Source organism: Dendropsophus ebraccatus, chromosome 2, assembly GCF_027789765.1.
Source record: "Dendropsophus ebraccatus isolate aDenEbr1 chromosome 2, aDenEbr1.pat, whole genome shotgun sequence".
Taxonomy (NCBI): domain Eukaryota; kingdom Metazoa; phylum Chordata; class Amphibia; order Anura; family Hylidae; genus Dendropsophus; species Dendropsophus ebraccatus.
In genome coordinates this window covers 132735601-132762251 of record NC_091455.1, presented here as the reverse complement: position 1 = coordinate 132762251, position 26651 = coordinate 132735601, and the positions used below count along the sequence as shown (strand labels likewise).

Genomic DNA, 26651 nt, shown 5'->3' with positions numbered 1-26651 from the left:
TAAATCTGTCAGTTGTGGCATGCTTTTGGACAAAAATGATGGGTTTGTTAGGTTGTGTTGCACACCTTTAGTAAACGTGTTGGCACACTAAATGACAGGGAAAATGGACAAAAACCTGACAATTTGCTGCCGGGAAGAAGTTAGTAAATCACTCCCATTATCTTGCTAAAAGAGGCCACAGCCATTAGGGAATAAAGTCGCTATAAAGGGGCATACATAGTCTGCAATAGTGTTCAGGTAGGTGGTTCATGTCCAAGTGATATCCACATGAATGCCAAGACCAAAGTTTCCCAGCAGGATATTATCCAGAGCACCACCCTGCCTTCTCCCCATACTGCATCCTGATGGCGTTACTTCCCCAGGTAAGTGATGCACATAGTTGACTTGATGTGAAAGAAAACACAATTCATCTGACTAGGCCACATCTTCCATTGCTTTATTTTTTTGAGCCAAAGCCAGGAATGGACTATAAACAGAGAACAGGTAATAAAGGAGAGACTGAGATTTCTCCTCTTTTCAAATCCACTCCTGCTTTTGGCTTACAAAAATCTGTCAGATAATCTGTTGGTGTAATAGGACCCTAACAGTACACTGGTACATGAGCACTGTGAATTCTCTTCTTAGGGTAGAAAAGTTGGTCCAAATGAGAAGGTACAGGAGGCGACATCCGCATCAACTGATGATACATGGGATAGCTAGGGCTGGTTTTGCCAGAAAATTCGGAAGACTGAATATGCCCAGCAGATATTCCAATGGTAAATGAGCTTTCGGTGTAGAGACTTCTGTAACTTGCATTACTAGGGTATTCCACACTGCTGGGAACCAAGAGCCAAAAGTTTGTAAGTGGTCTGGTGACAGGTTCTCTTTAACCTTCTTATAATAAAGGTGTTATTTAGAAGAAATAACTTAATGATGTATCTTATTTGCATTTTTTTCACTACTCATATTGGCCTAAATAAACTGATTTCATTTCTGTCCATTTAAATATTGAATATTGGGGCAATTATTAAAAATTAGGCAACAGAACCAAAGAATCAAAGTTCACAATACAAACTGTTTTTAAGTAGTCAAATTGAAGTACAAAATAGCATGGTAACAATGTAAGACTTGTCAGACACATTTTGAAATACATGTTAACAACAAAACATTTAATTTGGCATACTTTTATGAATACATCAAACAGAAGGATACAAAACCAGATTTTCTTTTAGCACATTACTGTACCAGGACAGAAATAAAAAAGTGCATATTATAACAGAGAGCCTTTCTTGAAACTCATCAACCTTTTTCCGGTGTCTCCAAAGAACTTAAGGCAGAGTTCCACTTAGCAGACCATAATGTTGACCATTCCTGGTGAGGTATCTGGACAAAGCCTGGAATCGTAGGCGCTGTAACACTACAACATCACGAGGATCCATTTTTTTAATGGAGAACAGAATGGCTGTCAAATAAAGGCACTCTTGTGTACACTTTAGGCATTATACTTTTTGGCAGTATAAGTATGTTAATACATTATGGTGGATCCTTTAGTGGGTTCCTGAAACGCAAAAAAAATTACATGCATTTGTAAGTTTTACTATCTGAGGTTTAGTGTCTAAAAATAGTCAAATGCTTGTCAACTCACATTCCATATCCTAAACACCTACAATTCATAAGCACAAATGAATCCCCATATATAGTACTAGAATATGCAACACTTACAATTTCCCTTCCACAAATATAAAAAAAAAACAGATCCACACCAGCTTTTTTAAGCTGCCTGGATAATTATGTAAAGTGCACAGCAGATCAAAAATAGAAATTAAAATAAAATAAATAAACATTATATATGTATAAATTCATAATCCTTTTGTACCGGGTTCTTGTAAAATGGACATTTCTTATAGCTACATTAATTGGGGGGTTGTAAAGCAAATGTAAAGGAACCACTATGGTTATATGACACCTATTCCATTTCTAAACACACCAACTCTTGGCTAATCAACATTGCCCTCTACCACACAGGGGATTATTGATCTGACAGGATTATGTGTGCTTACACCTACAACAGAAAGCATTACACTGGCGGCTCCATGACTCAAGAATACTACAGTGCCACCCCAGTGATTCAAGGTAGCCTAATATGTAAACCAGTATGCATTTTCAAAATAGGCTGTTGTGTGTGCATAAGGAGTGTTGCTATTTCTCACCATCTCTAATTTTCAGTTGTCCTTGAGCTAGTGGGTGGACAATAGTTGCTATAATGCCTCCCACACACTACACACACACACATGATTACTGCTCTATTAAATCTCTACTTTGAAGCAGTAAAAACATTGACAACATTACAGAACAGCACTAAGAACTATAAGAGATAAATCAAGTACTGGGATAGAAAAGGAAACTACTGGCCACTCGATAAAGAGACTGGACCCGTCTCGAAACGCGTTGTGTCGCTGGCATAATTATTTTAATACATTTTATAATATTTTATATTACTATTACCCCTTGGACCTGCGCCTGTTTTGCCCATCTTGGAGTGGAGGAGGATACTGACTGTCTTTAATCCCTGTGGGGATTAGTTGGGGGTGGCTGCGGTTCAAAGCCAGAAATGGATTTGAGAAGAAGAGAAATCTCAGGCTTTCGTTTATGACCTGTTTCTGTTTATAGTCCATTCCTGGCTTTGGCTTCAAAGATCTGTCAGATAAATCTCTCTGTGTAAACGTACTATAAGAGTTGTGCCTAACACCAGCACAACCTACTCAGGTGAGAGTTCTATGTGCTTTCTTTCACCACTTATGCCATGTCTGAATTATTCTATGGAGCACTGTCTTATATTTTGTTTCTATAGATTCAGGACAACTGGACATAACTGACGTCAGAACGGAACGCGATCAGCCCAGACAGTGGCATAGCTATAGGGGTCGCAGCGGTCGCCATGGTGACTGGACCCCTACGTTAAGGGGGCCCGCCATGCCCCCTCACCACTTCCTGTCACTCTGCAGTTCTCCTGAACTGGCTGTGAAAATGACAATGAAATGCACTAAGCCCTTCCTGCCCGGACTGACAATCTGGTAGTCAAGTGTGCTAACCAGATTGCCAGTGACTGTGAGGCCGCCTGATTAAATGCTGCATAAAAAAAGTAACAGGCAGCGCAGGGGGCAGCCCTTACTTCCTTCCTAAGGCCCCCTCCTCCTCCCCAAGCTACCTAAGCATCTGCTGAGAGTCGGACCCCCTTACATGGCTCTAGGAAGAGGAGGAACAGGAAGTCTGCTGCACTGGTCCCAGGACGCTGATTAGTGAGAGAACAACATGTGCCCCTGCAGGAGGAAGCTCCGCCCACAGACTGCCGGGCAGGATAGGAGAGGAGTGCCACATGTATGTGTAGCAGGAAGTGTGCAGAGCAGTGTGTGTATTATAGGGATGGAGCAGAGCTGTGTGTATTACAGGGATGGAGCAGAGCTCTGTGTATTACAGGGATGGAGCAGAGCTGTGTGTGTAACAGGCAGGGTGCAGAGCTGTGTGTATTACAGGGATGGTGCAGAGCTGTGTGTATTATAGGGATGGAGCAGAGCTGTGTGTATTACAGGGATGGAGCAGAGCTGTGTGTATTACAGGGATGGAGCAGAGCTGTGTGTGTATTACAGGGATGGAGCAGAGCTGTGTGTATTACAGGGATGGAGCAGAGCTGTGTGTGTAACAGGCAGGGTGCAGAGCTGTGTGTATTATAGGGATGGAGCAGAGCTGTGTGTATTACAGGGATGGAGCAGAGCTGTGTGTATTACAGGGATGGAGCAGAGCTGTGTGTATTACAGGGATGGAGCAGAGCAGTGTGTATTACAGGGATGGAGCAGAGCTGTGTGTATTACAGGGATGGAGCAGAGCTGTGTGTATTATAGGGATGGAGCAGAGCTGTGTGTATTATAGGGATGGAGCAGAGCTGTGTGTATTATAGGGATGGAGCAGAGCTGTGTGTATTATAGGGATGGAGCAGAGCTGTGTGTATTACAGGGATGGAGCAGAGCTGTGTGTATTATAGGGATGGAGCAGAGCAGTGTGTGTATTATAGGGATGGAGCAGAGCAGTGTGTGTATAATAGGGATGTAGCAGAGCTGTGTGTATTACAGGGATGGAGCAGAGCTGTGTGTATTACAGGGATGGAGCAGAGCTGTGTGTATTATAGGGATGGAGCAGAGCTGTGTGTGTAACAGGCAGGGTGCAGAGCTGTGTGTATTATAGGGATGGAGCAGAGCTGTGTGTATTACAGGGATGGAGCGGAGCTGTGTGTATTATAGGGATGGAGCAGAGCAGTGTGTGTATTATAGGGATGGAGCAGAGCTGTGTGTATTATAGGGATGGAGCAGAGCTGTGTGTATTACAGGGATGGAGCAGAGCTGTGTGTATTATAGGGATGGAGCAGAGCTGTGTGTGTAACAGGCAGGGTGCAGAGCTGTGTGTAATACAGGGATGGAGCAGAGCTGTGCGTATTACAGGGATGAAGCAAAGCTGTGTGTATTACAGGGATGGAGCAGAGCTGTGTGTATTATAGGGATGGAGCAGAGCTGTGTGTGTATTATAGGGATGGAGCAGAGCTGTGTGTATTACAGGGATGGAGCAGAGCTGTGTGTATTATAGGGATGGAGCAGAGCTGTGTGTATTACAGGGATGGAGCAGAGCTGTGTGTATTATAGGGATGGAGCAGAGCTGTGTGTGTATTACAGGGATGGAGCAGAGCTGTGTGTGTATTACAGGGATGGAGCAGAGCTGTGTGTATTACAGGGATGGAGCAGAGCTGTGTGTATTATAGGGATGGAGCAGAGCTGTGTGTGTAACAGGCAGGATGCAGAGCTGTGTGTATATTACAGGGATGGAGCAGAGCTGTGTGTATTACAGGGATGGAGCAGAGCTGTGTGTATTATAGGGATGGTGCAGAGCTGTGTGTGTAACAGGCAGGGTGCAGAGCTGTGTGTATTACAGGGATGGAGCAGAGCTGTGTGTGTAACAGGCAGGGTGCAGAGCTGTGTGTATTATAGGGATGGAGCAGAGCTGTGTGTAATACAGGGATGGAGCAGAGCTGTGTGTATTACAGGGATGGAGCAGAGCTGTGTGTATTATAGGGATGGAGCAGAGCTGTGTGTATTATAGGGATGGAGCAGAGCTGTGTGTGTATTATAGGGATGGAGCAGAGCTGTGTGTATTACAGGGATGGAGCAGAGCTGTGTGTATTACAGGGATGGAGCAGAGCTGTGTGTATTATAGGGATGGAGCAGAGCTGTGTGTATTACAGGGATGGAGCAGAGCTGTGTGTATTATAGGGATGGAGCAGAGCTGTGTGTGTATTACAGGGATGGAGCAGAGCTGTGTGTGTATTACAGGGATGGAGCAGAGCTGTGTGTATTATAGGGATGGAGCAGAGCTGTGTGTGTATTACAGGGATGGAGAAGAGCTGTGTGTGTATTACAGGGATGGAGCAGAGCTGTGTGTGTATTACAGGGATGGAGAAGAGCTGTGTGTATTATAGGGATGGAGCAGAGCTGTGTGTGTATTACAGGGATGGAGCAGAGCTGTGTGTGTATTACAGGGATGGAGAAGAGCTGTGTGTATTATAGGGATGGAGCAGAGCTGTGTGTATTATAGGGATGGAGCAGAGCTGTGTGTGTATTATAGGGATGGAGCAGAGCTGTGTGTATTACAGGGATGGAGCAGAGCTGTGTGTATTACAGGAATGGAGCAGAGCTGTGTGTATTATAGGGATGGAGCAGAGCTGTGTGTATTACAGGGATGGAGCAGAGCTGTGTGTATTATAGGGATGGAGCAGAGCTGTGTGTGTATTACAGGGATGGAGCAGAGCTGTGTGTGTATTACAGGGATGGAGCAGAGCTGTGTGTATTATAGGGATGGAGCAGAGCTGTGTGTGTAACAGGCAGGACGCAGAGCTGTGTGTATATTACAGGGATGGAGCAGAGCTGTGTGTATTACAGGGATGGAGCTGAGCTGTGTGTATTATAGGGATGGAGCAGAGCTGTGTGTGTGTAACAGGCAGGGTGCAGAGCTGTGTGTATTACAGGGATGGAGCAGAGCTGTGTGTGTAACAGGCAGGGTGCAGAGCTGTGTGTATTATAGGGATGGAGCAGAGCTGTGTGTAATACAGGGATGGAGCAGAGCTGTGTGTGTAACAGGCAGGGTGCAGAGCTGTGTGTATTACAGGGATGGAGCAGAACTGTGTGTATTACAGGGATGGAGCAGAGCTGTGTGTATTATAGGGATGGAGCAGAGCTGTGTGTGTAACAGGCAGGGTGCAGAGCTGTGTGTATTACAGGGATGGAGCAGAGCTGTGTGTATTACAGGGATGGAGCAGAGCTGTGTGTATTATAGGGATGGAGCAGAGCTGTGTGTATTACAGGGATGGAGCAGAGCTCTGTGTATTACAGGGATGGAGCAGAGCTTTGTGTATTATAGGGATGGAGCAGAGCTGTGTGTGTAACAGGCAGGGTGCAGGGCTGTGTATTACAGGGATGGAGCAGAGCTGTGTGTATTACTGGGATGGAGCAGAGCTGTGTGTAATATAGGGATGGAGCAGAGCTGTGTGTATTATAGGGATGGAGCAGAGCTGTGTGTATTACAGGGATGGAGCAGAGCTGTGTGTATTACAGGGATGGAGCAGAGCTGTGTGTGTAACAGACAGGGTGCAGAGCTGTGTATTACAGGGATGGAGCAGAGCTGTGTGTATTACAGGGATGGAGCAGAGCTGTGTGTGACAGGCAGGGTGCAGAGCTGTGTGTATTACAGGGATGGAGCAGAGCTGTGTGTATTATAGGGATGGAGCAGAGCTGTGTGTGTAACAGGCAGGGTGCAGAGCTGTGTGTATTACAGGGATGGAGCAGAGCTGTGTGTAACAGGCAGGGTGCAGAGCTGTGTGTATTACAGGGATGGAGCAGAGCTGTGTGTGTAACAGGCAGGGTGCAGAGCTGTGTGTATTATAGGGATGGAGCAGAGCTGTGTGTATTACAGGGATGGAGCAGAGCTGTGTGTGTAACAGGCAGGGTGCAGAGCTGTGTGTATTACAGGCATGGAGCAGAGCTGTGTGTATATTACAGGGATGGAGCAGAGCTGTGTGTGTATTACAGGGATGGAGCAGAGCTGTGTGTTTTACAGGGATGGAGCAGAGCTGTGTGTATTACAGGGATGGGCAGAAGCTGTGTGTATTACAGGGATGAAGCAGAGCTGTGGCGTGTAACAGGCAGTGGGCAGGGCTGTGTATTACAGGGATGGAGCAGAGCTGTGTGTATTACAGGGATGGAGCAGAGCTGTGTGTAACAGGCAGGGTGCAGAGCTGTGTGTAATACAGGGATGGAGCAGAGCTGTGTGTAATACAGGGATGGAGCAGAGCTGTGTGTATTACAGGGATGGAGCAGAGCTGTGTGTGTAACAGGCAGGGTGCAGAGCTGTGTGTATTATAGGGATGGAGCAGAGCTGTGTGTAATACAGGGATGGAGCAGAGCTGTGTGTATTATAGGGATGGAGCAGAGCCTGTGTGTGTAACCTGGCAGGGTGCAGAGCTGTGTGTATTACAGGGATGGAGCAGAGCTGTGTGTAACAGGCAGGGTGCAGAGCTGTGTGTAATACAGGGATGGAGCAGAGCTGTGTGTGTAACAGGCAGGGTGCAGAGCTGTGTGTATTACAGGGATGGAGCAGAGCTGTGTGTATTACAGGGATGGAGCAGAGCTGTGTGTGTAACAGGCAGGGTGCAGAGCTGTGTGTATTACAAAGATGAAGCAGAGCTGTGTGTATTACAGGGATGAAGCAGAGCTGTGTGTGTAACAGGCAGGGTGCAGAGCTGTGTGTATTACAGGGATGGAGCAGAGCTGTGTGTATTACAGGGATGGAGTAGAGCTGTGTGTATTACAGGGATGGAGCAGAGCTGTGTGTATTACAGGGATGGAGCAGAGCTGTGTGTAACAGGCAGGGTGCAGAGCTGTGTGTAATACAGGGATGGAGCACAGCTGTGTGTATTACAGTGATGGAGCAGAGCTGTGTGTATTACAGGGATGGAGCAGAGCTGTGTGTAACAGGCAGGGTGCAGAGCTGTGTGTAATACAGGGATGGAGCACAGCTGTGCGTATTACAGGGATGAAGCAGAGCTGTGTGTATTACAGGGATGAAGCAGAGCTGTGTGTGTAACAGGCAGGGTGCAGGGCTGTGTATTACAGGGATGGAGCAGAGCTGTGTGTATTACAGGGATGGAGCAGAGCTGTGTGTATTACAGGGATGGAGCAGAGCTATGTGTATTACAGGGATGGAGCAGAGCTGTGTGTAATACAGGGATGGAGCAGAGCTGTGTGTATTACAGGGATGGAGCAGAGCTGTGTGTAACAGGCAGGGTGCAGAGCTGGTGGTATTACAGGGATGAAGCAGAGCTGTGTGTGTAACAGGCAGGGTGCAGAGCTGTGTGTATTATAGGGATGGAGCAGAGCTGTGTGTAATACAGGGATGGAGCAGAGCTGTGTGTATTATAGGGATGGAGCAGAGCTGTGTGTGTAACAGGCAGGGTGCAGAGCTGTGTGTATTACAGGGATGGAGCAGAGCTGTGTGTAACAGGCAGGGTGCAGAGCTGTGTGTATTACAGGGATGGAGCAGAGCTGTGTGTATTACAGGGATGGAGCAGAGCTGTGTGTAATATAGGGATGGAGCAGAGCTGTGTGTATTACAGGGATGGAGCAGAGCTGTGTGTATTACAGGGATGGAGCAGAGCTGTGTGTATTACAGGGATGAAGCAGAGCTGTGTGTGTAACAGGCAGGGTGCAGGGCTGTGTATTACAGGGATGGAGCAGAGCTGTGTGTATTACAGGGATGGAGCAGAGCTGTGTGTATTATAGGGATGGAGCAGAGCTGTGTGTGTAACAGGCAGGGTGCAGAGCTGTGTGTATTAAAGGGATGGAGCAGAGCTGTGTGTATTACAGGGATGGAGCAGAGCTGTGTGTATTATATGGATGGAGCAGAGCTGTGTGTATTACAGGGATGGAGCAGAGCTCTGTGTATTACAGGGATGGAGCAGAGCTGTGTGTATTACAGGGATGGAGCAGAGCTGTGTGTATTATAGGGATGGAGCAGCGCTGTGTGTGTAACAGGCAGGGTGCAGGGCTGTGTATTACAGGGATGGAGCAGAGCTGTGTGTATTACTGGGATGGAGCAGAGCTGTGTGTAATATAGGGATGAAGCAGAGCTGTGTGTATTACAGGGATGGAGCAGAGCTGTGTGTATTACAGGGATGGAGCAGAGCTGTGTGTATTACAGGGATGGGGCAGAGCTGTGTGTGTAACAGACAGGGTGCAGAGCTGTGTGTATTACAGGGATGGAGCAGAGCTGTGTGTATTACAGGGATGAAGCAGAGCTGTGTGTGTAACAGGCAGGGTGCAGGGCTGTGTATTACAGGGATGGAGCAGAGCTGTGTGTATTACAGGGATGGAGCAGAGCTGTGTGTGACAGGCAGGGTGCAGAGCTGTGTGTATTACAGGGATGGAGCAGAGCTGTGTGTGTAACAGGCAGGGTGCAGAGCTGTGTGTATTATAGGGATGGAGCAGAGCTGTGTGTAATACAGGGATGGAGCAGAGCTGTGTGTATTATAGGGATGGAGCAGAGCTGTGTGTGTAACAGGCAGGGTGCAGAGCTGTGTGTATTACAGGGATGGAGCAGAGCTGTGTGTAACAGGCAGGGTGCAGAGCTGTGTGTATTACAGGGATGGAGCAGAGCTGTGTGTGTAACAGGCAGGGTGCAGAGCTGTGTGTATTATAGGGATGGAGCAGAGCTGTGTGTATTACAGGGATGGAGCAGAGCTGTGTGTGTAACAGGCAGGGTGCAGAGCTGTGTATTACAGGCATGGAGCAGAGCTGTGTGTATATTACAGGGATGGAGCAGAGCTGTGTGTGTATTACAGGGATGGAGCAGAGCTGTGTGTATTACAGGGATGGAGCAGAGCTGTGTGTATTACAGGGATGGAGCAGAGCTGTGTGTATTACAGGGATGAAGCAGAGCTGTGCGTGTAACAGGCAGTGTGCAGGGCTGTGTATTACAGGGATGGAGCAGAGCTGTGTGTATTACAGGGATGGAGCAGAGCTGTGTGTAACAGGCAGGGTGCAGAGCTGTGTGTAATACAGGGATGGAGCAGAGCTGTGTGTAATACAGGGATGGAGCAGAGCTGTGTGTATTACAGGGATGGAGCAGAGCTGTGTGTAACAGGCAGGGTGCAGAGCTGTGTGTAATACAGGGATGGGAGCAGAGCTGTGTGTATTACTAGGGATGGAGCAGAGCTGTGTGTGTAACAGGCAGGGTGCAGAGCTGTGTGTATTACAGGGATGGAGCAGAGCTGTGTGTAACAGGCAGGGTGCAGAGCTGTGTGTATTACAGGGATGGAGCAGAATGCTGTGTGTATTACAGGGATGGAGCAGAGCTGGTGTGTAACAGGCAGGGTGCAGAGCTGTGGTTATTACAGGGAATGAAGCAGAGCTTGTGTATTACAGGGATGAAGCAGAGCTGTGTGTGTAACAGGCCAAGGGTGCAGAGCTTGTGTATTACAGGGATGGAGCAGAGCTGTGTGTATTACAGGGATGGAGTAGAGCTGTGTGTATTACAGGGATGGAGCAGAGCTGTGTGTATTACAGGGATGGAGCAGAGCTGTGTGTAACAGGCAGGGTGCAGAGCTGTGTGTAATACAGGGATGGAGCAGAGCTGTGTGTAATACAGGGATGGAGCAGAGCTGTGCGTATTACAGGGATGAAGCAAAGCTGTGTGTATTACAGGGATGAAGCAGAGCTGTGTGTGTAACAGGCAGGGTGCAGGGCTGTGTATTACAGGGATGGAGCAGAGCTGTGTGTATTACAGGGATGGAGCAGAGCTGTGTGTATTACAGGGATGGAGCAGAGCTATGTGTATTACAGGGATGGAGCAGAGCTGTGTGTATTATAGGGATGGAGCAGAGCTGTGTGTAACAGGCAGGGTGCAGAGCTGTGTGTATTACAGGGATGAAGCAGAGCTGTGTGTGTAACAGGCAGGGTGCAGAGCTGTGTGTATTACAGGGATGGAGCAGAGCTGTGTGTATTACAGGGATGGAGTAGAGCTGTGTGTATTACAGGGATGGAGTAGAGCTGTGTGTATTACAGGGATGGAGCAGAGCTGTGTGTATTACAGGGATGGAGCAGAGCTGTGTGTGTAACAGGCAGGGTGCAGAGCTGTGTGTATTACAGGCATGGAGCAGAGCTGTGTGTATATTACAGGGATGGAGCAGAGCTGTGTGTGTATTACAGGGATGGAGCAGAGCTGTGTGTATTACAGGGATGAAGCAGAGCTGTGCGTGTAACAGGCAGTGTGCAGGGCTGTGTATTACAGGGATGGAGCAGAGCTGTGTGTATTACAGGGATGGAGCAGAGCTGTGTGTAACAGGCAGGGTGCAGAGCTGTGTGTAATACAGGGATGGAGCAGAGCTGTGTGTATTACAGGGATGGAGCAGAGCTGTGTGTAACAGGCAGGGTGCAGAGCTGTGTGTAATACAGGGATGGAGCAGAGCTGTGTTTATTATAGGGATGGAGCAGAGCTGTGTGTGTAACAGGCAGGGTGCAGAGCTGTGTGTATTACAGGGATGGAGCAGAGCTGTGTGTAACAGGCAGGGTGCAGAGCTGTGTGTAATACAGGGATGGAGCAGAGCTGTGTGTATTATAGGGATGGAGCACAGCTGTGTGTGTAACAGGCAGGGTGCAGAGCTGTGTGTATTACAGGGATGGAGCAGAGCTGTGTGTATTACAGTGATGGAGCAGAGCTGTGTGTGTAACAGGCAGGGTGCAGAGCTGTGTGTATTACAGGGATGAAGCAGAGCTGTGTGTATTACAGGGATGAAGCAGAGCTGTGTGTGTAACAGGCAGGGTGCAGAGCTGTGTGTATTACAGGGATGGAGCAGAGCTGTGTGTATTACAGGGATGGAGTAGAGCTGTGTGTATTACAGGGATGGAGCAGAGCTGTGTGTATTACAGGGATGGAGCAGAGCTGTGTGTAACAGGCAGGGTGCAGAGCTGTGTGTAATACAGGGATGGAGCACAGCTGTGTGTATTACAGGGATGGAGCAGAGCTGTGTGTATTACAGGGATGGAGCAGAGCTGTGTGTATTACAGGGATGGAGCAGAGCTGTGTGTAACAGGCAGGGTGCAGAGCTGTGTGTAATACAGGGATGGAGCACAGCTGTGCGTATTACAGGGATGAAGCAGAGCTGTGTGTATTACAGGGATGAAGCAGAGCTGTGTGTGTAACAGGCAGGGTGCAGGGCTGTGTATTACAGGGATGGAGCAGAGCTGTGTGTATTACAGGGATGGAGCAGAGCTGTGTGTATTACAGGGATGGAGCAGAGCTATGTGTATTACAGGGATGGAGCAGAGCTGTGTGTAATACAGGGATGGAGCAGAGCTGTGTGTATTACAGGGATGGAGCAGAGCTGTGTGTAACAGGCAGGGTGCAGAGCTGTGTGTATTACAGGGATGAAGCAGAGCTGTGTGTGTAACAGGCAGGGTGCAGAGCTGTGTGTATTACAGGGATGGAGCAGAGCTGTGTGTATTACAGGGATGGAGTAGAGCTGTGTGTATTACAGGGATGGAGCAGAGCTGTGTGTATTACAGGGATGGAGCAGAGCTGTGTGTATTACAGGGATGGAGCAGAGATGTGTGTAACAGGCAGGGTGCAGAGCTGTGTGTATTACAGGGATGGAGCAGAGCTGTGTGAAACAGGCATGGTGCAGAGCTGTGTGTATTACAGGGATGGAGCAGAGCTGTGTGTAACAGGCAGGGTGCAGAGCTGTGTGTGTGTGTGTATTACAGGGATGGAGCAGAGCTGTGTGTATTACAGGGATGGAGCAGAGCTGTGTGTATTACAGGGATGGAGCAGAGCTGTGTGTAACAGGCAGGGTGCAGAGCAGTGTGTGTGTGTGTGTATTACAGGAATGGAGCAGAGCTGTGTGTATTACAGGGATGGAGCAGAGCTGTGTGTATTACAGGGATGGAGCAGAGCTGTGTATATTACAGGGATGGAGCAGAGCTGTGTGTGTAACAGGCAGGGTGCAGAGCAGTGTGTGTGTGTGTATTACAGGGATGGAGCAGAGCTGTGTGTATTACAGGGATGGAGCAGAGCTGTGTGTGTAACAGGCAGGGTGCAGAGCAGTGTGTGTGTGTGTGTGTGTGTGTGTGTGTGTGTGTGTATTACAGGAATGGAGCAGAGCTGTGTGTATTACAGGGATGGAGCAGAGCTGTGTGTATTACAGGGATGGAGCAGAGCTGTGTGTATTACAGGGATGGAGCAGAGCTGCGTGTGTAACAGGCAGGATGCAGGGCTGTGTATTACAGGGATGGAGCAGAACTGTGTGTGTAACAGGCAGGGTGCAGGGCTGTGTATTACAGGGATGGAGGAGAGCTGTGTGTATTACAGGGATGAAGCAGAGCTGTGTGTATTACAGGGATGGAGCAGAGCTGTGTGTGTAACAGGCAGGATGCAGGGCTGTGTATTACAGGGATGGAGGAGAGCTGTGTGTATTACAGGGATGGAGCAGAGCTGTGTGTGTAACAGGCAGGATGCAGGGCTGTGTATTACAGGGATGGAGGAGAGCTGTGTGTGTAACAGGCAGGGTGCAGAGCTGTGTGTATTACAGGGATGGAGCAGAGCTGTGTGTGTAACAGGGATGGAGCAGAGCTGTGTGTTTAACAGACATGGTGCAGATTTGTGTGTAACAGGCAGGGTGTAGGGCTGTGTATTACAGGTATGGAGCAGAGCTGTGTGTGTGTTACAGGGATGGAGCAGAGCTGTGTTTATTACAGAGCTGTGTGTTTAATATGCAGGGTGCAGGGCTGTGTGTGTAATAGACAGGAAAAGTGGAAAGTGAGGACAATGGGTAAGTGTTGCTCACATCTTGTACAGTGTTTCCCAACCTGCAGCTCTCCAGCTATTGTAACACCACAACTCCCATCATGCCTTCGGCTGTCTAGGCATACTGGGAGTTGAGAACCACAGATAGGAGAGTCATGTAAGGGATATACATGGAAGGTATCCAGATCTCTAACTAAGACCCATTCATTTCTATGGGCATGTCCATCTGACAATCTGTAGTATTGGTTGTGACGTCGATTTGGTACAAATATGGATGTGTATTTGGGTCATTAGTATTGAATAGGTGCAATACTGTTCTAAATTATGGATCTGTAATTGCAGACAGTTTCGGGCCTCATTCACATGTCCGTAGCACTGTCTGCAATTGCCAACAGAGCATAGGACCAATGTTTTTAATGGCCTCATTTACATGTCCATATGTATGTACGGGCAGGCAATTTGTGCCACAAAAAAAGCATATGTAGTGCGGACCGGAATTTGTGGCACGGATCACTATCTCAATGTAGTGCACAGTAAGCAGTAGCAGATTATAATAGGTCCTTTTTGGGCGGTAGCCCGGGGCCCTGAGCTCCTGGGGGGGCCCAAGGCCACCCAAAGAGACTTATACTTTCAGTGGTATACTGTCTTCTGGCTACATATCTGCCATGATTTGCATAAAAAAAGCTGCTTTTTTACCACAAATCAATTCATCATGATATTATCTATCCTGTACTATGAACACAATGCTAGTGCTGCCATAGTTACAGTGGGGTGGGGGCAGGGGCCCAGGCTTGGTGAACGGCCCAGGGCCTATGGTAAAGTTAATCCACCCCTGACTGTAGGCACCACTGATGCACATACGGAGGAACATGAAGTCTGCTGCACTGGTCCCAGGATGCTGATCAGTAAGAGAGGACAACATGTCCCCCAGCAGGAGGAAGCTCCGCCCACAGACTGCCCGGCAGGAGAGGAGGACAGGACTATGTTAGTGCTTCTGTGTACTGTGTGTGTGTTTCTGTATGAGATATGTGCCTGACTGTGTATGTACATGATATGTGCCTCTGTGTACAGCGTGTGTGTCTCTATATGGGTATATATATCTGTCTATATGTGTATATGTCATTGTATGTGTCTGTGTATATGTCATATGTATGATCATGTCCATATGTGTATATGGGAATGTACAGTATGTATGTTTGTACCTTTGTGTACAGCATATCTGTTTATGGCTATATATGTGCTTGTCTGCCTGTGTGTATGTGACTGTATGTGCCTCTATGTATGTATGTGCTTATAGGAGACAGTGGCACAGTACAAGAGGTGGAGGCAGTAGCATGGTACATGAGGGAACACAGTGACAGTTCATTAGGACACATTGGCACATAAGGGGGAGTCACCTTAGAGTAATTGGATATCATGTTTTTGGCCTCTGACTGCGCCTGATCGGTTAGGATGGAGGGGGGGGGGCGGGGGCAAGGTAAAATTTTGCATCAGGGCCCATCAGCCTTTAGCTACGCCCCTGAGCCCAGACAAGTATGCGTGCAAGGTTGCTGCCAGGGCCAAAATAAAATAAGCACACTTATTTAAGGGTGGGAAGAATGACGTTAAGGAAGAAATGTTAGGATGTGGAGAAACCTAAAAAAAAAATTCTGCTGATGTAATTCTTTGGATTCCCCAACCTTTGCTTTGTTTTTCTTTAAAGCATGCCACGCATAGCCTAATGTGTATAGACAACCTACCATAATATCCTTGGCAGTACTCTTCCGTTCTTTAGTTCTTTGAGTTAAAGATCCTTGCAACACAAAGTTTCTATTAAACGACCTCATAGTGGTCACTGTTGGAAGTTCAGGTTCTTCACCTTTTTTATAGAAAGTGAAAAACATTAAATTTTTTGTATTGACATTAAAGAGCTCTGTTGTTCATTTTTGCATTCCTATCACATTTCTATACTTTATCACTAACATAATAGCTGCAATCCTAAAGGGCTGAAGTTTTAATGAGAAAAGATGAGGATTGGAAAAGTATCATGATAACATAGGATCAACTCATCTTGGAGGATGTCTGATGTAAAAAGCCTTAAGGCCCTATTCCACGGGTCGTTTAGAGGAGCAATATCGTTCGTATTCGGCCGATAACGGCCGCTACGAACGATATTCGTCCCGTGGAATAGAGTGCAACGATCAGCCGACATTGTTCATGTCGGCTGATCGTTGCAGTCGCTTGTTTTTCAACATGTTGAAAAACAAGCGACTGATATAGCAGCGATCTGCTGCCGTCGCTCCGTTGAATAGGACCGGCGGCAGCAGATGCTGCTATATCCTATGGGCTGCCCGGATGATCAGCGATCCCCCGGGCAGCCCCCCCAGCAGCTCCCCGCCGCCCCCTCCCGCACTCACCCGCTCGCTGACGCCGCACTGAATAGCGGCGGCAGCGAGCGTGGAACGAGGAGCAAACGAGCGCTAATAGTGCTCGTTTGCTCCTCCAAACGACTCGTGGAATAGGGGCATTATGTTCAGTTTGTCGGTTATTAAGCTGACCTTGGAAGGTCTCAACAGTTAACGGGGTACTTGGGGTGTGTGGCCTTTGGGGGTGGATGAAGACAATGAAGTCCACTTACCTCCCCGATTCAACCACTGCTTTGGTTCCCCGATCTCTGGCCGCTCGTGTCTCAGCGGTAGAGGCGGGACACCGCTGCAGCTATCTGGCTAAATCAACCACAATGCAACTGTTCATTTCCACTCACTATGTTATTTCTTGAGATATGAAGAATTATTTGGTGTCCACTGAATTTCATGGCTTAAACTCTAGGGCTGGGGGGATCACACTAACAAGCTTAAGATGCCCTGGACATTTTAAAAGTATCTTACGCACACAATAAAGACCAAACCAAAGAAACAAAAGAAGTCAAACTAATTAGCAGACAAACATCAAATGCACACCATAACTTATTAACATAAAAGTAAAAAAACTGACCTTGCAGTGGAGTTGCAGGAAGTTTTCTCCTTTGTTGTCTAGAGGTGTCTATTGTGTGAACCTAAAAAGATTTATACAAAGATACAATAATATGAAATGAAAGTAGATGTGGCAATTCTCCTTTGCTTTCCTCTCTGTGGACATTAGGGGATAAAGGGGTAGGCACCCCTTTATCTCTGGCATCTGTACATCTGTATCTACAGAATTCAATATTTCCATGCAGAAAGCATTTAAATGCTATTGGTCCTGTGAATACCATCCAAAATGAAGAGAGGGACAACTGCTGTGACAATGTGCAAACAGAAAATGCAGCCTATCCATTCACTAGAGAGCAGCAGTGACAGCACAAAAAAAACTGTCTATCCATTTAATAAAGAACAGCAGCAACATCACTGAGAATACAGCCTATCCATTCACTAAGTAGCATCGGTATCATACAATGAGAATGCAGCCTATTCATTCACTAGGGAACACCAGTAACATCACTGAAAAAAACATCACAAAGAATGCAGTCTATGCATTCACTAGGGAGCAGCAGTAAGTAAGGTAGTTATATTTGTAGGGAAGTGGAACCCCTACAAGCAATATACTGTTAACTACCTAACTACCCAGCTCATCATCTTCCACCTGAAGTTTCTGCTAGGGGAAGAACATGTGAACCAAACTCAATCCCGTTATAAGGCTACAAAAACGGACAAAAATGCGTACATCTGTGCTGCCAGTTTCCAGATGCCAATCACACAAGCATCACATACATATGTTTAGTGATGCTGTGTGATCTGGAATTTTCATTAAAACATTCTTTATTCCAGGCTGACAGTCACAGGGGCCCTGCTCTCCGGCCGCCAATGTTTCCAGTTACTTCTTGATAAGAGTACTATTATTATGGAAGTGTGCTCTGTGTCCTGGACAGATGCTGCACAATGTAATTTTTTGGCCGTCATTGACGATGGCAGTCAAAATGACGTCTGATATTTGCTAATGACCATGATCATTATAGACGGCCATCATTGGCAAATATAGGGCGTCTCTTTCACGGCCATTAGCAAAGGCGGACGAAAAATCACATACTGTTAAGATAGCCTATGACATTTAACCTGTCTTACCTGATTAATATTTTTCTGCTCATGTCTCCTTGTAAGCCGCACACATGGAGAAACATTCAAGCCAGCTACTGTAAGAGCGGATATTCGGCTTTCAATATCTGAAATCTAAACATATAAGTTTTCACAACATTAAAGTAAAAGGAATTAAAAATTGTTTTCAAAAAGCTATCAATGCGCCCATATGTTAATACATAGAAGGATTTTGTACAGTTCAAATAGATTGTTTGAATGCAATTCACCCAGGAACACAATGCTTCTTTAAAGACTAAGACTGGTTTACAGACAGCTTCAGAATAATTTCTGTGTGAAGTACTTACACCAGAATCTAAGATATGCAATTATTGACTGGTGATCTGAACGCCTGGTCCCCTAGTAATACTGAAACTAAAGGAGCTAGTGCTGGTTTGGAGAATGGAGAAGTGCCACAGTTCTGAGCACAGTCAGTGGCTGGAAGTGCCGCTCTAGAGGCAAAAATAGTATAAAGGCTACACTACTAAACAAGTGCTGCAGCCCCCATGACAAGTGGGGTCCTTTCCGTCAGACCTCTACCAATCAGTGAAAAGTGCATATCCCCGAGAGCTAGGAAATACTTACTCTAGACAACCAAAGACTCTACCAATAAGCCCTGCACTGTCCTAAACTACACAGCACTTTACAATTTACACATTAACTACTTTAGTTGCCTAAGTTTGTTGCATAAACTCCTCTATCGACCTAGATTACCAAAGCCTTTCTCACTGACCTTGGAATACTACTATCTCTTTACAACCTCTTTACAATTTTTGTCCAGGACCACCCTATAGACCAGGTGTAGGAATCCCTCTCCCCTAAACCATTGTTATTCTAGCATACCACAGAATATGTACAGTGTGAAGACCCAGCCATGCATCTCCTTATATTTCAGCTTCCTGGAGGCTCTAAAATTTTAGATGATCTAACTTCATATGTGAATCTGATACATTATACTAAGCTTCCTTTACACATCCATGAAACATGGTCCGTATGGTGGGTGCATTTCACAGACTGTATTACATGTATCTGTAAATGGGACTTGCTCCATCCTAAAATATAATGCAGTGAGCTCCCAAACGGCAAGAGCGCTACACTACTGAACTAGACAGGCTTGTCAATGCAGTAGTGTAGTACAGAGAGAGCATTAATGTGTAAAGGCCTATCAACGAGAAGTTCAATCCATTTAGCAGAAAGAATACAATCCAAATCACCTGACGCTCAGCATGATGAACCTGAGCAGCTGCTGTTGCAACTTGATCTTCAAGATCTGCAAGTTCTATCTCTGTAGTCACACTGTTGATTTTGCGTGCAGAGTCTTCTATCTCCTCCAGTTGACCTTCCAACCCATACACAGTGCCAGCTGTGAGATACACCTGTGAGACACAATTACCAAATAATCGAAGTATACATGCTACACATGAAAAGTTATGAATAATCAAGAGACAATGGACATTAGGTAAAGCACACATAGAATCCCAATTTATAGTTGAAGTAAAAAAAAAAAATAGTACAGTATATCAGTATGTATCCATATTAATTGCTAGCACTGACTTTACTGACTACATAGCTTGTCGGGCAGTATTAGGGTACAAACACACGGATACGCAGCAGATCTGAGCATCACACAGCCACGGCCCGAGCAGGTGATGTATGCTCGGGGCTGGGGCTGCGAGGCTGCGATTGGGCGTGCGGGTGGGCCAGGGCGGCGATCGGGCGTGCGAACGGTGCGGGGGTTTAAGGAGGCCAGGGCTATAAGCTGCGGGCGGCCGGCGGCGGTGCAGGGGTTAAAGGGGCCGGGTCCCTTGCAGGCATCGGATCCGCTGCGTGTATGGGACAAATTGAGCTTCACAGTACAGGATCCGCAGCTGATTTCGCTGCAAACTCGCAGCATGAAAATCCCTGGTGGATCTGGTAGGTGTGAACGCACCCTTAGGCGATGTTCACACTACGTATATTTCAGTCAGTATATTTCAGTCAGTATTGCAACCAAAACCAGGAGTGGATTAAAAACAGGGAAAGGATCTGTTCACACAATGTATACAGTAACAGTGAATAACTGCCATTATTTCAATATAACAGCCGTTGTTCTAAAACAACAGCAAATATTTGCCATTATATGGCGGCCATCCACTCAATTTCAACATTGTGTAAACAGAGCCTTTCTGTGTTTTTAATCCACTCCTGGTTTTGGTTGCAATATGAGGACCACAATACTGATTGAAATATACGTAGTGTGAACCCAGCTCAGGGTGCGTTCACACGTACAGGATCTGCAGCAGATTGATGGCGCAGATTTGAATCTGCAGCAGATCTGCAGCAGATTTGATGGCCCAGAGTTACTTTGCATTGAATCTGCAACTTCAAATCTGCACCATCAAATCTGCTGGAGATCCTGTACGTGTGAAGGCACCCTCAGGGTGCAGATCTGCAGCAGATTTGATGCTGTGTTCAGTTATTTAGATCAAATCTTCGGATCTGCTGTAAAGTAGATCTGGCTCAGCAGCTTCATTGTAATATCCTACGTGATCCTGGGGTGACTTCTGAATGAATAAGGAAAGATAAATTCTCCTGTGTGTGTGTGTGTGTGTGTGTGTGTGTGTGCGTGCGTGCGTGCAGTGAATGCAGCTAGTCTCCAGCCCCCATGTCCTGAACAACTCAGAACTAGACTAGATGGAGCAGGTGGTCTTTTCCTGCTGACAGTCTTCTATGTTTCTGACTAAATATTCACCATACACAAAGAAACACTGCTAACAATGCCAGATACCTGTGATATAGAGGGGTCAGCCATAGTGATATAGAGGTCACACATAGTGATATAGAGGGGTCACACAAAGTGATATAGAGGTCAGACATTGCCACTCAGGACTACCGTGACAAGATCCCAAGGGACCCATCACAACCCGGCAGGTCACCAACCATTTTGGGGAAAACAGCCAGCCCCAACACAAAGCAGGTACTACCATCATACCTGTGTGATAGACTAGCACTGGCGTCACGACTATACCATCTTTGGCTAAGCTGTACAGCAAAACGTATAACATCCATCAATCAGTAGCACACCACACCTCAAGTAGCATTAACTCTCTAGGCCCACCATACACTTACAAAGAAATACTACCCAATCATTTTTACGTCTTTCTAGCGCAGTTAATTTTTTTTATTGCAGTATTTCAAGCTTTTTTCCCCATTGATTAAGCCATGTAAGGGCTTGTTTAAAATGGCACCATTTGGGCATACATTTTATTTATTGTAATATCAATAGTACAAGTGAATTTAATAAACTCTGTAATAGATTTTATTAGGCAAAAAAGCCTCTTTCTGTGCTCAAAAGGCTGTTTTGCAGTCTCCCCCCCCTCACTTTGTATCTGCTCATTATCAGGCAAACCCATCTTCATTATAGTGAAGCAAAGTGAAGATGGGTTTTGCTGTGTCCATTATAACCTATAGAGGATGGGAGGTGAGGGGATGAGTGAGCACACAAAATGCTGGATTCACTGGTCAGAACGGTCAGGTCTTATCTGGGAACTTGGTGAGATAAAAGTGCAGGCATTGATGTAGTTACCATGAAGGTAGACCACGCAACTGCAGTAGGGGGGCCCAGACCTACCTTGGGAAAACGCAGCTTGCCTCCATGTTAGCTATAGTCCATCCAAAACTGACAGACAACATCCCCGACAGAGACAGAGTCTTGGCACTGCCCCCGCAGGACCTCCTCTTGCACGATCCACCCACCCCCACAGAGACAGTGCCTTAGCGTCTCCTGCACCCAAAGTTCACTTACATGCTTCAACACAAAAAGGGTTAAAAAGAAGAAGACAAGGAGATCTCTGCTTTACTGCTTGTATGCTGATAACCCCCAACCTCCGTTCTCCGGCTTCCGCGATCAAGTAGAGGGTGTGCGGGGCTCTGTGCAGAGGTAAGGGATTATCAGTGCATGGGCAGTGAAGCAAGACCTCCTTGTCTTCTGCTTTTTAACACTTTTTTGTGTTGTAGCATGTAGGTGGAATTTTGGGTCACTTACACACTGCAGTACATAAGGGGTTAAGCAGAAGGTAATCTGCTCCTGGTATTAAACCATAGGGGCTCCTAATGGGCCCTTATAGTTATAAGGGACTGACTGAAGAAGCAGCCATTGGCTCTCTGCTCTGCCAGCCACAAGAGATTTTATTTTTTTATATATATGCAGTGCTTTGTGTTGTGTGTAGGGGCGGGGGACATAGTTTTTTGTTATAAATGCTACCTATGCCCCTGCCTGCAAAATGTTTTATTGTGCTCTCTGCTATACACAAGCTGTTTGTCTCCTCTCCATTCTACCTCACCCCCCTTGACCTTTTCCCCTCCATAGACCATAATGGACACAGATAAGTGAGGGGGAGGCTGCAAAACATCTTTTTGAATTCTTTTGCCTAATAAAACATATTACAGTTTCTTTAAATCGCTTGTACTATTGATTTCTGTAAAATATTTTTAAATGAGTTACACTTTAACACTATGCACTGAGCAGTAAAAATGACATTTATTTAAGAATGCCCAGAGGAAGCAAGCATCGCAAAACTGCATTGGGGATAACGTTCTACATAGTCTGAACATGGGTAAGCTAATAAGTAATTGTAACAAACTTGCCTTCGCCCGTGGCAGCGCCACCCTCACCTGACATATCAGCGCTGCTTCCCCGGGCTGCGAGGGTAGCGGGCATAGGGAAACGCCGGTCCATTTATCCACATGCTGTGCAGAGTGTGAATGCTGTCAGGAGATTGAGGCCCCGGGTCAGTCAAATCCGGTCCCAGTCTTTCAGATCTCCTTGATCTGGTCTCCCTGAGAAGCTCTATATAAGGCTTCAGCTGCTTATGGGAGTTGCCTGTGAATTGGTTTTCAAAGCCTCACTAGCATTTATCTACCTGCTGATACCTGTTGTTCTACTGACCTCTGCCTGTACCTTGGATTTCCGTTTGTCTCTGTGATTTGGTTTTTGACATGCTTCTCCTGGACTCTCTGACCTCGGCTTGATATCTGACTTTGTCTCTGTTTTGTGATTTTGTTCCTGGCGTGTTCTCCTGGTTTGACCTGGCTAGTCTGACTTTGTTAGTTCTGTCCTTTTCCCTATCCCTCACAATATCTTAGGAAGGGACTGTCGCCCAGTTGGGGGCCACTGTTTAGGGTGGTCGTCAATTAGGTAGGGACAGCAGGGGGGTTTAGTTCCAGGGCTGCACTCACCCTCTACCCCTCCTGACATTAAAGGTTCACAGGCCCTATATATTTCCACCATGGACTGCATGGAAGCTCAGATACAACACTTGACTCAGTCAGTGCAGGACCTGGTGGAAAGAGTGCATTTAAAGGAGACTACTCCAGTTCAGGCAGTGGCCTCAGGCTTTACTGAGCCAAAGATTAAGATGCCAGACACTTTTTCTGGAGACAGAAAGCTTTTTATTGTCTTTAGAGAGAGTTGCAAGCTTTACTTCAGACTCAGACCCCTATCATCTGGTTCAGAAAGTGAGCAAGTAGGGATCATTATGTCCCTGCTCAGAGGAGACCCTCAAGAGTGGGCATTTTCCCTCCCCCTGAGGCACCGGAGTTATGTACGGTGGATGAGTTCTTTTCAGCCCTAGGGATACTGTATGATGAACCAGATCGGGCAGCTTTAGCAGAATCTAAGCTTCAGTTTTTGCGTCAGGGCTTCAGACCTGTTGAAGAGTATTGTGCAGAATTTAGAAAGTGGTGTGTAGCTTCTGGTTGGAATGATCCAGCACTTAGGTGGCAGTTTAACCAAGGATTGTCTGACCAGTTGAAAGATATGTTGGCGTGTTACCCTCATCCTGAGACATTAGAAGCAGCCATGACTTTAGCTGTTAGACTGGACCGACGCTTGCAGCAACGCAGGAGAGAAAAGCAGTCCACAATAGCCTCATTTTTCAGCTCTGAGACTGTGCCACAAGTGGAGGTGGAACCCATGCAAGTTGGAATGGTTCTGTCTCCTGCTGCCCGGCGAGAAATCCGCAGAGAGAAAGGGCTTTGCTATTACTGTGGATCTGCTTGTCACTACATACAAGAATGTCCCAAACGTCAGCAAGCTGAAGAACTTCAACGCCTAGGTGGTCACAGGGAAGGCCATATAGGCAAAGAGGTATTTCCCACTGTATCAAAAAAAATTCTGTTGCCAGTTTCGCTTAGTTTTGAAAATAACTCTGTTTGTGGGTCTGCATTAGTTGACAGTGGTGCTGCAGCTAATTTTCTTGATTTAAAGGTAGCTCAACAATTGGGGTTGCCCTTGGTGTCCTTGCTTAAACCCTTTAAAGTTGAGAGGGGTAGATGGTACTCCTTTAGGGACTGGTTCAGTCCGCCACTGTACCCCTAAGATCTTGTTACAGGTGGGGTTACTGCATTATGAATATTGTTCATTTTATGTTATGGAAGGTCTTTCCTCTGAAATTATTCTGGGGTTACCCTGGTTAGAACTGCATAATCCGGAATTTAACTGGACCACTGGAGAATTGATTAAGTGGGGGTCTGGATGTTTTGACCAATGCTTTCTGTATGTCTAACCAATCTCTGCAATGGAGAGAAGGAAATACCTGATTACATTGTTGATTTTGCTGATGTTTTTTCAGAAACTGGAGTTAATGTTCTTCCCCCTCACCGTCCTTACGATTGTGCAATTGAACTGCTTCCTGGCACCAGGTACCCAAAGGGAAGAATATATAATCTTTCTGGGCCAGAGAGGCAATCCCTAAAAGATTATGTTAATGAAAGTCTTGAAAAGGGGCATATCCGGCCCTCTGTCTCACCTCTAGGAGCTGGTTTCTTCTTTGTTAAAAAGAAAGATGGTGGTCTTCGTCAATGCATAGATTATCGTGGTTTAAATAAAATTACAGTGAAGAACCAGTATCCTCTTCCTTTGATTCCTGACTTGTTCAATCAGATCTTGGGAGCCAAGTGGTTCTCTAAACTAGATTTGAGAGGTGCCTACAATCTCATCCGAATAAGAGAAGGGGATGAGTGGAAAACGGCTTTTAATACCCCAGAAGGACATTATGAGTATTTAGTTATGCCATTTGGTCTCAGTAATGCTCCTGCTGTTTTTCAAAATTTTGTGAATGACCTGTTCAGAGACTGCGTTGGTCAGTTTATGGTTGTCTACTTGGATGACATACTGATTTTTTCTAAAGATAAATCCTCCCATATTCAACATCTCAGGCATGTTCTTCAGGTCCTTAGAGAGAACCATTTGTATGCTAAACTAGAGAAATGTGTGTTTGGGGTCCAGGAGATTCAATTCCTTGGGTATGTTCTGACCCCTGATAAGTTTTGCATGGACCCCGAAAAAGTCAGGGCTATTACCGACTGGGTAAGACCCACATTGTTAAAAGCCCTACAGCGATTTTTAGGGTTTGCAAATTATTATCGTAAGTTTATTAAAAACTTTTCTGTAATTGCCAAGCCATTGACAGATTTAACCAGAAAAGGGGCAGATGTTGAAAATTGGAGCCAGGTTGCTGTTTCTGCCTTTGAGACACTGAAACTGTGTTTTATACAGGCTCCAGTCTTGGTCCAACCAGATCAATCCAAGCCTTTTATTGTAGAGGTTGATGCATCAGAATCTGGTGTTGGGGCAGTCCTGTCCCAAGGCCCCACTACTTTCACAAATTTGCGTCCTTGTGCTTTCTTTTCTAGAAAATTCTCTGTTGCTGAACGAAATTATGATGTGGGTAATAGAGAGTTACTGGCGATTAAGTGGGCATTCGAGGAATGGCGCCACTTCTTAGAAGGTGCATGTCACCAGGTAACTGTCTTAACTGATCATAAGAATTTAACATACCTGGAATCTGCAAAGCGATTGAATCCACGCCAGGCCAGATGGGCACTATTTTTCACTTCGTTTTGATTTTGTTGTTACTTTCAGGCCAGGTTCCAAGAATGTGAAGGCTGATGCCTTGTCGAGAAGCTTCCTGGCACCACCCCTCTGATCCTGACCCTGAGCCTATTTTACCCCCTGGGGTTATTATCTCTGCTGTTTCCCCTGACCTGGCATCTAGTATTTCATTAAGACAAGATATGGCTCCATTATCTCTTAATCAGGGGAAATTGTTTGTGCCTCCAAACTTAAGATTGCAACTTCTGAGTGAATACCATGACTCTGTCCTTAGTGGTCATCCAGGGGTGGTTGGTACCAAAAAACTTGTGTCTTGTTACTATTGGTGGCCTACTATAGCTCGAGACATCACTTCATATGTTACTTGTTGTGAAACCTGTGCTAGATCCAAGACTCCTCGTACTCTTCCTGCTGGAAGACTCTGTCCACTACCTATACCCAAAAGACCATGGACACATCTATCCATGGATTTTATCACTGATTTGCCCCTGTCTGAAGGCAAGTCAGTGGTTTGGGTAGTAGTGGATAGGTTTAGTAAAATGACACACTTTATTCCTTTGTCACAACTACCTAATGCCAAGAAATTGTCTGAACTGTTTATTCTGCATATTGTTAAACTGCATGGTATACCTGAGAATATTGTCAGATCGTGGGGTCCAATTTGTCTCTCGGTTTTGGAAGGCCTTTTGTTCTAAATTGGGTACCCAGCTCTCTTTCTCCTCTGCTTTCCATCCTGAGAGCAACGGACAAACTGAGAGACAAAACCAGAACCTGGAACATTATTTAAGGTGTTTTGTGGCAGATAACAAGAAAATGGG

General features: G+C 46.2%; 1 protein-coding gene across 1 annotated transcript; it reads right to left on the bottom strand.

The window, feature by feature from the left end:
• Positions 1 to 323: 323 nt before the first annotated feature.
• On the bottom strand, positions 324 to 21596 carry LOC138784173 (rab effector MyRIP-like). Its single transcript, XM_069959685.1, has 6 exons — positions 21591 to 21596; positions 19175 to 19336; positions 17952 to 18056; positions 16846 to 16906; positions 15612 to 15730; positions 324 to 1537 (listed from the first exon to the last, which is right to left on the bottom strand). The coding sequence occupies exons 1-6, from the start codon at positions 21594 to 21596 to the stop codon at positions 1505 to 1507; spliced, it is 486 nt and encodes a 161-aa protein (XP_069815786.1). The 3' UTR covers positions 324 to 1504.
• Between the last annotated feature and the right edge of the window lie 5055 nt (positions 21597 to 26651).